The sequence below is a fragment of the Perissodus microlepis genome, chromosome 3 (assembly GCF_051167445.1).
Source record: "Perissodus microlepis isolate ML-2025 ecotype Zambia chromosome 3, ASM5116744v1, whole genome shotgun sequence".
Lineage (NCBI taxonomy): Eukaryota > Metazoa > Chordata > Actinopteri > Cichliformes > Cichlidae > Perissodus > Perissodus microlepis.
In genome coordinates, this window is record NC_140463.1 from 33539988 (window position 1) to 33553581 (window position 13594).

Sequence of the window (13594 nt, forward strand, 5' to 3'; positions counted from 1 at the left end):
AAAATTACGTTGTGACTTGTATTACAAAGATTATCCGTGCCTGGCAAATAGAAAAGAAAAAAACAAACATGTGTACTTGCTACAATCAGCTGATTTCAGTTCGTGTGTGTCCAGGACAGGAACAGCTGTATTCTACTGCTTCAGCTCTTTGCAAGCCTCTGCACAGACAGCACGCTAACACTAAGCTAGCCAAGAACCCAGAGTGATGGTAAAGCTGAGCACATGCAGACCCCAGCCCAGCAGCCAGAGCCTGAACTTCAACAGGTAACAAAGGCAGTGATGAAGCTTAAAGCCTCAGCTTCTACATCTTCATGTTTCTATAGTAGAATCAATCGTCATCTTTGCTTTGTGCTGATACCTGTGCTCATGGCTCTGGTAGCTATGGTAGCTGGGATAGGCTTCAGCCCCCCCACGACCCTGATGAGGACAGCGGAAGAGAATAGATGGATGGATAAAAAAGGGTCTTTAGACGAGAATTGTTGTTGATGTTGATATTGCACTATATAAATAAAATTAAATCGAATTTAATGAGCACTATGTACTTTTAAGCCTCAACAAATCTGGTTATTGGGACATTGAAAGCCTTTAATGCCTTTTAAAAATTATTCCAAGAAATGTGACAGCTCATAAACATATGCAGCCACTGCAGATGGAGTCATTGGCCAATAATAGGGTACGAAATGTGATTTTGGTCCACCGGAAGAACAAAAGACATGATGTTGGAGATAAAGTGACGAGAACAGGGACTGCTGTGGAAAGATGATGAGAGGGACTAAAGGACGGTAGAGAGGTGGTGGAGGACTGATGGCAGGAGAACGGAAGTTAAGCACTGAATCTGGAGAGGCAGATAGTGAGCCCTGGCGACACTACAGTCAGTCACTCTCCTCCTTGAAGCCTTTTCTCCATCCCTCTCTCCTGCTTCCTCCCTCTCTCCTTCCCCAAGTATCCAATAAATTACCCCCACTGATATCCTTTCTTCCCCTCCTATTCTGCCATCTCTAAGTGATCCACTGGCAGGCTGCCCATCCTGGCTGAGAGCGTGCGAGAGAGAAAGACAGATGTGGGACATAACAGCAAGAGAAACTACCACAGAGAGCCATCTGAACAAAATGAAAAAGTGAAAGGCAAACTAGGGGTGGAAATATGTGAAGGAAAACATTTGGAAAGAGAACTGAAGAAGTGAGACACATGAAAGTAACGCTGGGGATTGTCTGTGAATTCAGATTTTTCTAGTTTTTTCCCCTTTATGTATTTATATGTTTTTTTACAGGACACTGTGTGACACAGCAGAATACCTCAGTACCTAATCCTTGGCAGATGCAACACGGCTACCATTTATCCACACTGTTTTCTCCCAACAAAAGAAAACACCTTTCCTCGCTTATCTCCTTTCCGCCCAGCACAATATGAAGCGGAGAGAGAAAGATGACAGCAGGAGAGAGAGAGATACAGAGAGGGGGAAACATACTCCACTAACTCGATTTACTTAGACTCCTACTGTCACAAGCATCTCCTCCTCTAATCCATCTATCTGCCCAACTCCTTCTCCCCCTGTATTAGAGGCAAAGCACCACTACACTTGTTAATGTGCACTCCTCTGCTCATGGCTCTGTATGGACGGAGGTGGAACGGTGAGCGGTGTTTCCCCTGCACTGATTTTCTCTGTTTGAGGTATGATTGCTCCAAGGAGTAAAGACATTAAGTTACAGGCTTGCATGCGACCTCACCAAAATAAGTCTGCTAGATTATAGAGGAGTATTAGGCCAAAGCCCATCATCCTGTGTTTGCTGGTTGGGGGAGTCCAGTTGTAACGCTATCAGCGGGAGAGCTACTGGTGGTCTAGCCGTGGCTTGTTCCCCTGCTATCAGCAGCTTTTATTGCACTTAAAGCTACACAACAAGCTCTTATGAATTCCCAGTAATGTCTTTACGTCACCTCCACGCTCCACCGTGTCATAGCTCTTTTACGGGTGGTGGGAGACACTCCATATGCATTCAGCCCATTGGGTTTTATACTACTGGGTGATCCTGGCCACAGGCAGCAAGCTAAAGCTGCTTTAGCTCATAGCTGCCCAGTTTTCACATGGTATACTAGACATGCCATTTAATCTCAAGAGCAGCTATTAGAAGGGATTTAATGTAATAATTCTTGTCACATACTGTATATAGTGTGATTTCTAGCAGACCAACAGCTTCGTGTTTTGTTAGCCGCAACACACATTTAACATGGAGACCTGCTATTCGATGAATAATGATAATCTTTGGGAAAAAAATTATGTAGCAGAAATATATCTTTTACCACCATCTACATTGTGAAAGTGGGTGATGAATACACAACAGTATTCTTTCCACATTTACTGGTCAAAACATCTTACGAAAAACATTTTGAATGTTATTTGAGGCAGCTCAGAACAAATGGCTAAACAAGTTTTGACTGCCGATTCTTTAGATATAGCTTTTATGCTGCGGTGACCTTCAAAAGTAAAGTTAATTCAAATAGTCCAAAATGGCCACCAAATAAGGAACTTCTTGTATTTTATAGCACTGCTAAGTGGCAAGACTCAAAGGACTTTGGCTTTAGCTAGCCAACTTAAGCTAACTTAAGCTAGTTAGCATTATGTTATGTAAGTTTCTTTATATTTTCAACTGACCCTAAAACAACTTAAAGGTTTTTAAAACGGGAACTAGATTTCTATATTTGCGACATCAAGCTAAAGCTAATACCAAACAAAAGTTTAAATCAGATTGGAGTTTGCTTGGCAGCCTGATTTGCACACAAGGGGAACCACAAACCAAGGTAACATCACATTTCAGATTAGAATGGCCCTTTACTATCATTGTACATGTGCAACAAAATCTAATATTTATTCTATTCTATTTTCAAACTACTTTTTATAGAAAAGACATTTATGATGATGAGTTTAGTTGTCATAAAACTGTTTTAATAATGCTACATATTACACATTTTTTTAACTGTATAAATTACAAAAGTTATACAGCCAATATGCTAATAACTCAGCTTAACAGATTAGACACTATATATATTAAAGACCTTCTAAGGTTTACTAACTTCAAAAGTTACTCTCACTTATTTTGTCAGTCAATTTAATTTAGTTCAATACCATTTTATTTATATAAAGTCAATTCACATCAATAAACACATCAAGATGCTTTGTATTGCTTAGTCAAGTCCCTTCGATACTAGAGAGAAAATCCCAACAATCCCTTTTGGCCAAGCACTTGGTGACAGTGGGGAAGAAGAACTTACATTTAAGAGGAAGAAACTTCCAGCAGACCCAGGCTAAGAGAGAGGCAGCCATCTGCTAAGGCCAAGTTTTTGTTAACCAACAATTAACTGTGGATTTGATCTATAAATGTCTATAGTTCTATATTTGACCAGAAGTTCAAAGTCTACAGTGAACATTATTCTTCTAACAAGTGATAAGTGACTCAACTGACTAACCATCCAAAGCTTCTGCTGTTCTTAAGCCTCCAGCATTTCTTATATTTTCACTCTGTTTAATTACTTGATTTTACAGCCAAGAATCTTATGAGGAAATATGTCAGCAGCTCCAGTTAGTATGTTTTAATAATCACAAAATACAGTGAAGTGGCGCACGGTGGCTTTTTGGGAATGGTCCCCAGCTACGTGTCCCCAATCGGACCCTGCCAATGTGGATAGGATCAGGAGGAAACTGTGGCCTCACTGCCTCCTGTCCTGCTCTGAATGCTCTCAGTTCAGACACACTCAGACACATAGAGTCTCAAGGAGGCTTATGGTGCCACCTGGTGGTCAAGCCAGTTAGTACACGGAGTCTTTGCCCAATTAACAGACAGAAAGCCTTTTTAATAACAGATGGATTTGTTCTTCACAGCGTGAGATCACACTTACCCATCCGAATCAATGCTGTTTTCATGAATCATGGCATTTAGGGCATCAGAGTTTGCTAAAGAGGGAGAGAGAGAGAGAAAGTTATACGCTTATAAAGACGGGAAAAAAAAAGGGAGAGAGACGGGGGGAGATAAAAGTCGTGTTGGGAATTAGTGAGGAGTACGCTCCAGTGACTTCAAAAGCAGAGCGCTTATTGAAAGATGGCTCGAGCAGATTAACTCTTTAACACAGCGAAACGGCACATCACATGCAATCACTGAACACATAACAACTGTACACAGAAGACCTCGGCTGGGTGAGAGGAATCTGCCAGACCGTGAAAACTTTTGTCTGGAGCAAAGATGCTTCAGAGTGTGACTCGGAAAAGTTTCAAACTTCCACATAACCGTCGAGAACGCAGCCTTCGGAGGTAAAGTTTGAAAAATTCTCACAGTGCGCACGATCAACAGCGCCCGACCTCTGCTTGCAGACAAAGTAGCTCAGGCGTAGATTTACATAATTTGCTCCCAGAGACACATTTCCCCAAGGCCAGGCCTCGATGCATTCACTGACTTCACTAACAGCCCGCTGTGTACACAGATAAAGAAATCTGTGCAGAGTTTGTGACAAATGAGCTGCACACACACAAACAAACACAGATGACTCATGTAGGTGGATGTAGGAGTTTCATGTTAAGATTTCACATCAGCGTTCACAAACGTCTGCCTCAAACTTCCTCCTCGTGTCATGAAGGAAGCCTCGGTGAACGGATGTTAATTTTAGTGCAAAAACATTATCTACTTGTTTTTGCCAGAAGAAGGCCCTAACATGAGTAGTGGTCAGAAGAAAGCAAAAAAAAGGTATACTGGGGACAAACTGAACCAATTCCGCTATGCCTGGTGCACGGGGAAAAATTATTAATATGCTTTTTGTGACGTTTTTGTTTGATGGTGTGCTGTGTGATTTTTCTGATGTGAAATACAGGGAGTGCAGAATTATTAGGCAAATGAGTATTTTGTCCACATCATCCTCTTCATGCATGTTGTCTTACTCCAAGCTGTATAGGCTCGAAAGCCTACTACCAATTAAGCATATTAGGTGATGTGCATCTCTGTAATGAGAAGGGGTGTGGTCTAATGACATCAACACCCTATATCAGGTGTGCATAATTATTAGGCAACTTCCTTTCCTTTGGCAAAATGGGTCAAAAGAAGGACTTGACAGGCACAGAAAAGTCAAAAATAGTGAGATATCTTGCAGAGGGATGCAGCAGTCTCAAAATTGCAAAGCTTCTGAAGCGTGATCATCGAACAATCAAGCGTTTCATTCAAAATAGTCAACAGGGTCGCAAGAAGCGTGTGGAAAAACCAAGGCGCAAAATAACTGCCCATGAACTGAGAAAAGTCAAGCGTGCAGCTGCCAAGATGCCACTTGCCACCAGTTTGGCCATATTTCAGAGCTGCAACATCACTGGAGTGCCCAAAAGCACAAGGTGTGCAATACTCAGAGACATGGCCAAGGTAAGAAAGGCTGAAAGACGACCACCACTGAACAAGACACACAAGCTGAAACCTCAAGACTGGGCCAAGAAATATCTCAAGACTGATTTTTCTAAGGTTTTATGGACTGATGAAATGAGAGTGAGTCTTGATGGGCCAGATGGATGGGCCCGTGGCTGGATTGGTAAAGGGCAGAGAGCTCCAGTCCGACTCAGACGCCAGCAAGGTGGAGGTGGAGTACTGGTTTGGGCTGGTATCATCAAAGATGAGCTTGTGGGGCCTTTTCGGGTTGAGGATGGAGTCAAGCTCAACTCCCAGTCCTACTGCCAGTTTCTGGAAGACACCTTCTTCAAGCAGTGGTACAGGAAGAAGTCTGCATCCTTCAAGAAAAACATGATTTTCATGCAGGACAATGCTCCATCACACGCGTCCAAGTACTCCACAGCGTGGCTGGCAAGAAAGGGTATAAAAGAAGAAAAACTAATGACATGGCCACCTTGTTCACCTGATCTGAACCCCATTGAGAACCTGTGGTCCATCATCAAATGTGAGATTTACAAGGTGGGAAAACAGTACACCTCTCTGAACAGTGTCTGGGAGGCTGTGGTTGCTGCTGCACGCAATGTTGACGGTGAACAGATCAAAACACTGACAGAATCCATGGATGGCAGGCTTTTGAGTGTCCTTGCAAAGAAAGGTGGCTATATTGGTCGCTGATTTGTTTTTGTTTTTGAATGTCAGAAATGTATATTTGTGAATGTGGAGATGTTATATTGGTGTCACTGGTAAAAATAAATAATTGAAATGGGTATATATTTGTTTTTTGTTAAGTTGCCTAATAATTATGCACAGTAATAGTCACCTGCACACACAGATATCCCCCTAAAATAGCTAAAACTAAAAACAAACTAAAAACTACTTCCAAAAACATTCAGCTTTGATATTAATGAGTTTTTTGGGTTCATTGAGAACATGGTTGTTGTTCAATAATAAAATTATCCCTCAAAAATACAACTTGCCTAATAATTCTGCACTCCCTGTATGTGCTGTGGCTCCAAAAGGTTGGGAAACGCTGGTCTAAAGAACCTCTAGAATTATAAGGTAAACTTTGATAGACTAGTTTTAATAATGTGTTTTGAGGGACACAAAATAACTTTCAGACAGTGTTGATTTGGAGTAAATCTGATGTAATTAGTATAATTTCAAGGTCTAAATGTTCAGCTTCAGGTCCCAGAATCAAACAAAGATTTATCAGTTAGGGCTTAATGTGTGTTATAATCAAGCGTACCGCACCCATGAACACAAAGAGAGGGTTTAACAACACAGTAGTATGCTAGCTACAATAAAAACAAACAAAAAAATTAAAAACCCTCAGCCAGCTCAAAGGTTTTAGATATCAGGACATAATAAAATTATTTTATAAAATTGAGCCAAGCTTTAGCTGTCAGACAGACGGCCTCACATTAGAATAATTTGGTATTCAGAGGAGTTCTTGGTCGACTCAGTGGCTGCCAGGTGTCCGGGTCCTGTGGCTGCAAAACAAGCCCAAATCATCACCCCTCCTCCACCGTGCTTCACAGCTGGTATGAGGTGTTTGTGGTGATATGGTCGATTTGGTTTCCTCCAAACATAGCGCTAGCTAGGTCTTGTGGTTTGTTAAGATGCAACTTTACAAAAGTTAAACATTGTTGTCATGTGCTTTTTAGAAAGACGAGGGTTTCCCCTGGCAACCTTGTTCAGTTTTTCTATTGTAACTAATTGTAATTGTGTTGTCATGAATTTTAACATTTAACATGCCAACTGAGGCCTGTAGAGCTTCTGGGTTTTTGTTTTTGTTGTTTTTGTTTCTCTGAGGGTCTGACCTCAGAGTGAATTTACCGGGTCGCCCACACCCGGGATGACTGACAGCTGAATGTTTTCCATTTGTTAATAATATTTGATGGATATCAACTTGTTTGGAAATGCCCTCATAACCCTTCTCAGACGGATGGACAGGAACAGTTGCTTCTTTAAAATCGTCATCCTTCCTCCTTGCTACTGTGCTAACAAATAGTTAAACACACCTGATGTGCTCCAGAGCAGCAAACTATCAAAACCTCTGCTTTTATAGAGGTGCTCACACTTGCTGATGGTAAATTAATCATGTGTATTTGACTAGCAGCAGTTGGCTAACCTCTAAACTCGTGGAAGTAGTGAACTGTGTACTGCTCCTGAATTTTAGCTTAATTTTTGCTAACTAAATAATGACACCCACTCTGGAAACCAAGTGAAACTAACCTGGAAAAAGGGGTCACTATGTCATCACTTTAGAAACGGATAATGTTCCTATACGTCTTTTACAAAGTAAACTTTTGGATGAAAAAGGATAATTTTGAGAAAATTATCCTTGTAGACGTTTTTGTAACCCTTTACAAAACATTCCGTGAAGATCATTTTGAAGATTTCAACTTCAAGGCAACTTTCCCTGAAAGACTTTCTGAAACATTCCTAGAACAAAAACATGCAGTTATGTGCCTAAATGTGAGCTATGTGACACTGCTGAAGCAAACTGCAGTAAACATTTCAGTCACTCTTTAGCTTTCAAACTCTCAAACATCTTCTTCTCTTCTTTACTTGTCTTAATAGTGTAGTTCAGTGGTTCTTAAACTGTGGAGTGGGACCCACTACTGGGCGTGGAAAACCAGGTGGAAAATATAAAGTGAAATTAACTTCAAATAATGAAGAACTTTACTTTTAAATTATATCTGACCAACAATACCAATAAAAATGAGTAAAGTTTTTCCACACTGTACATGTTCAAGTACTTCCCACTGGTTGCAAACATGGTAGTGACTTTTCCTTTGTTTGATCAGTAGAGGGCAGTGTTTTCCTTTGTCTGATCAGCCATCAGAGCGGTGCATGCTATAGCATTCAATTCCTCCTCTCTTTATTTAGACTGAAACGGCTGTTGCTGCAAAAATGTTGAGTGGACACAACAACTTCCTGTTTTCATTAGAGAGAGGGGGGAAAAAAACAGCTACAGAGATTTATTTTTTAAATCTGAACCATGGGCCAAGTTTCCATCAGTTGAGCAATGTTGAAGGGTGAGAGAAGGCGTAGTAAAACAGATATTTATAAAAAGAGAGCACGATGACGTGCTGACTCTACAGCAGACTGACAGTGTGTAGGCGAGTCACGATAATCAGAATCCTACGAGCATGACTGCTTCATAAAACAGCCGTGAATCAGCCCAGAGCAAACGTACAGCTCAGGACAATGATGGCCAGTCACCAACATGGGACGATACAGCCTTTGTGTATCACAGGATTGGGTCAAAGTGCAATATTGAATTACACCTAAAGAATCAATAGTGACATGGCACATTTTCAAGTCTTATATGATATAACTTCTTATAGATGGGTGCTATACGGCAGCGGTTCCCAACCTTTTCTGCACCACGGACCGGTTTAATGTCAGACAATATTTTCACAGGCCTTTAAGGTGTCGCGGATAAATACAGCAAAATAAAATGATACGACCAAGACAAAAACTGTGGTATTTTGTAAATATAATAATAAACGTAATTTCACTGTGTAATTGTGTAACTTTATTAGCAGCGTCCTCCTGAAAATGCGCCAACAACATTGAGAGTAACATCCTCCTCTCCGCCCCTTAATGCTCTCTGGTCGCTATGGTAACGTGTAAATATTTCTTTAAAATAAGACACACAGCTACAATTCGGGAGAAGACCCAGGGAAACCGAGTTAACAATAAAAACCCTGAAAACCATAAATTTCACGCCTCAACTCTCGAGACTCACGGACTGGTACCGGTCCGTGGCCCGGGGATTGGGGATTGCTGCTATACGGTATTTATAAATTCTCTATACAGAGCTTACATTTAGCAAACAACCTGTCATAAAACCAATAAAACAGAAATATTTTACAAGCCTGTCAAAAACTTCTTTAAAACAAAAAAATCATATTTTTTGTGGAACCCCGACTTACGAAATTAATTCGTTCCCGAGGGTCTTTCGTAAGTCGAAGCACCCATCGCGCATTTTGACTAAGGCGATGCTGAGATTTTGTTAAACGGGCATTTTGCCGTAACACGGGCAAAAATATTGCCGCTCAGTGCCTTCGTAACTTGAATTTTTCGTGAAACGGGGTATTCGTATGTCGGGGTTCCACTGTATTATTATTCATTAGGCAAATATGCATTTTATACCAAATTTGAGCCGGCACACTGGAATTCTTGTCAGTAATTAATTAAGCACAACATTAAACCAGTAAGACTAATTTTTCATGTTCGAGAATTCAAGTAAATAATTGTCTCAGTTATGGTGGCGTTCTGATAAATGTGTTAAGCGCTGTGTCCTGCTACCAGTATGTTTGAACAGTGGTGTGAGGTAACAGTGTTGGTGGAAAGTTTGAGCAGCGCTGTCAAAGACCGAGTCCTCTGTCTGCCCTCGTGCCTCCAAACACCGGGGTGAACAGCTACTTTTCCAGCCTCTTAGACTACACACAGCGTCCTAATAGCTGGTGCAGAACGCTGCTAACTTTTACTGTATAATCTTCAAAGTATAACCGTCTCTTTCTTCTCTTTCCTCAGTATAATTCTCGGCCTTAACATTTAAAAGCCTGTTTTGACTCTTAGTTTGTACAGACATATATCCTGAACTCAGACTGGGCTCCGCAAAAACACTTGAATAAATCCTTCTGTCCTCCTCCGCTACAAGAGGTAGTGCCACTTCTGTGTTAAACACCTAATTCTTAAAATGCTGATCACGGCTAACGGCAAATAAATGTCTCAGCTGGTCTGTTTGTAGCATGAGAGAAAAAAAATAGAAAACCTATGAAGTAAATATTTCGTTTGAAAAGTTCCAGATTAAAAATGACCTAAAACTGAACTTTAGACTGAGTCATCTGCATTTTTTCAACTTTTTAAAAAGACCATATCGTGAAAAAAAAACCCAAACAACCCCAAAACATTTTTGTTCCTTTGCCCTGTGGTGCTAGTTGCCATCCATAGATCGGTGTGAGATGCCAAGTTTTGGAGCCATCAGCTGTCTTCTCTTGAACATAATGGAACTAAATGACACCTTTCTTGCAGCAATGTCTCCTTGCAGAAGCCATGACCTGGTTACTAAATATATAGGAACTGCTGTCTTTCACCAGTCATATCACTGTGCACAAGAAAGCGTCCATCTACCTGTGAAACGAGGCTCAAGCTGTGACAGGATGGAAACACTGCTCAGTCCAAAAGAAAGAAAATAATGCTAACGCTACCTTGTGCATTCCTTTTTTCCTGAGTAACGGGGTCGTGACTTCTTGAAGAGATGCTGTTTTCTTGAGCACAACAACGCAAAGTGCTCCTGCAATTTAGTTTCATTTTATTCACAAGCAGGCAAACATCTACAGCCAGTATTTACAAAACCGGAGCAACTCAAAACTAAATAATCAAGATGGATAAACTGCTCTGCAGGCCAGTGGAAAAAAATGTGCATATTTGACTTTGGTGGGGGTAAACAAGTGGAACAGGACGTCTTCTATTACATGAAAGCATCCTCTCTTAAGGAGTAAAGTCACAGACAGCTGTTACCCTTCTTTGAGTTCAACGTCGCTTCACAGTTATGGGAAGTTTATTGGTGCTGTGGAAAACAATCCACACTGTCAGTAAAGACATACAATGCCACAAATCAAACTGGTTTGAGTTTCGCACAATGCTGCCATCGATCCTCGTCTCTCCTGCTGCCGCGTTTGAACGCGGCTCAACAAAGGATTACAGAGGATAACACGCTACAAAGCGTTTGCAGTGATTTATCATGAATTTAGCTTCCTGCAAAGGGAAGGAATGGGATGAAATCGCAGATGAAACACTCGTGTGACTTGTACTCGAAAGCGTGACGACACCTACGTCATAACAAATGGTCTCAGATTCTTCTGCCGTTGTCCTGAATGTGAACTTCCACTAAAAGCTTAATTTCTGAGCCAGACTCTTCTGAGAAAACACACACGGCTCAGAATCCACAACTGACTTCCTTCCCGAGTAGCGTGTGACAATGTACCAAACAATAATGCCAGCTGTAATCGCTTCAGGGAAGGAGGACAAACAGGGGCCATTTCCCCAAAGTCACAGGTTCACACCTTCAACCAGAAATGACAGGTGCTCTTATGTAAAAAAACAAACACAAAGCCTTGAATACATACCTTCATTGTTCATGATGTAGTGGACAATCTGTCCAACCGTGTCATTGTAGTCACTGAAGGTGTCATTGAGCTCTGGAAAAACAAACACACATGAATAGAAACATCAGTATTAGGCACTGAGCTGAAGGGTCGCCCGCTACAGAAACATGATACATGCTGAAAGAAAGTCAGCCTCACACAACTATGCCAGGCACTGAGGAGCAAACAACTCCTGCAGCTTAAAACCTAAAATCCTGCGTCTGAAGAGGAAAAAAGTCTAAAGGTGTTTCCTGAGGGCCCAACATCCAACCTCACCCTGAATTATATTTATAACCTCCTGCAGAGATGCACTGATTGACTGGCTAGAGGCCGATATCATCTGATTTCCACTGTTTAGAAGTTTTCTACATCAGTGAAAACGGAAAAAATCTCCAAAGTGAAAATCCTAATCTTAATCAGACACTTAAATCACCCTCACCCAGAATTTTAACAAAGGCAACGTGGCTGAAGCTAAAGCTATCCAGAGCTCAGAGCTAGCCACAAGCAGCCTCGGTATGAGCAAACGATCAAAGCAGTTTTAAGGAAAATTATGGAGACGATCAGAAAAGAGAAACTGGTCCATGTAAGTGAGTAGTGACAGCTGGGGTAGGCGGCGGATCAGAGGATAAAAAATGGATGGCGCTTCAGTAAATTTTCATATAAAAGCTGGTATTTAAATCGTGGGTAAGTAGTGGTCAGCAATAAACAAATCAAGGCTGGTAAAAGCACAGCACCAGTTCAGTCAGTGCAGTCTCTTGCTCATGCTGCACTGAACTAATTCCAGTCACTTTCTCCTTTACTGATCGGATTTTAATATACATACAGATTTACATATATATACACATTACACACTACAATGTTGTGTGTAGAGTATGCATAGAGAGAATTAGACGCGCAGACTTTAGTAAAAATACTCTCTTCATGCATGTTCTTCTATTCTTGGCTTTACAGGATGGCACAGAGAGAAGTTAGTGGATTTCTATAACTTCTCAGGAATAAAGCTTTGAGTTTGTAAGAAGAAGAAGAAGAAGAAAAAAGAAGAAGAAAGTCTGCTTAAAGGGGAAGGTGGCCTTAAAGGAAAAGGAGCTAAAAACAGCTCAGCTCAGGCGGTTGGGGTTGAGCCTAATGGCATAGGCAAATGATGCATAGGGCACATTTAGGTTGCCTATAAGCTAAAACTGGTCTTTCTTTAGGACTGAATTCTGGTTTCCATATTTCTTTATGTCTAAAGCCAGCATTCGAAACAGCAAAGCAAAGCCAAGCTGATGCTAAAAGCCTCCGTGCACCTAAAGGGATGGGGAAAATTCACAGTGGATTTTTTGTGGCCCTTATACCATATCGCACTTTGATCCATTGTTGACATCAGAAATATGTTTTAGCACAACTGTAACGCTTCTGTGGCAGATGTTTATCGATCACACACAGAGCTAAAATGTTCCTTTTGAGTGATTATTGCCAGGAAGAATCAATGACTGTCCCTCGCTCACGCCGTCCCCGGACGTTACTTCCTGCCATTTCTCAAAAGGAAATTGTCGTATTTCTATAATATTGCAAATTCGTCGCAGTAATCATTCAACTATGCAGAACAAATCCACTGGTCAGCACACACCCCTGTGAGGCACTTCCTGGAGTTTCCTTTTGATTGCTTCCTCAGCTTTTCCTCACTACTGATAAACGTAAATTGGAATCCTCTGGTATGCCGAGGCTGACTGCGAACAGGAAACCTGACACTGAGGAGAAAAAAACAGGGAACACTTGACTGACTGACCGAGCGAGGCCGCAACACAAAAGCAGTGTTGTGTTTTTGTTCTAACGTATGATAGGGTAGGGCTTTTTGAAGAAACAAACACATGGACTCATGACTATTGTGCTGCCAGCAGCAGGAGTTTGCACTTACTCAATGAGCAAAACTCGCTTCACGCCTGTACTTTCCAATACCAGCGCTTGACGCAAGAAACTGAGTTGTAATTCACACAGTTAACTGGAAAGATTAATGGGAATGGTGGGGACATCATATGT

The 13594-nt window shown here is 41.3% G+C and overlaps 1 protein-coding gene across 1 annotated transcript in view; it reads right to left on the reverse strand.

Annotated features, from left to right (window-relative positions):
• Positions 1 to 13594, reverse strand: part of rell1 (RELT like 1) — a 36949-nt gene that overhangs the window by 10186 nt on the left and 13169 nt on the right. The window contains exons 3-4 of the mRNA XM_084924114.1: positions 11558 to 11629; positions 3892 to 3946 (exon numbers count right to left, since the gene is read on the reverse strand). Of these exons, the coding sequence (XP_084780240.1) occupies positions 3892 to 3946; positions 11558 to 11629 (127 nt within the window). The remainder of the gene's footprint in view (positions 1 to 3891; positions 3947 to 11557; positions 11630 to 13594) is intronic.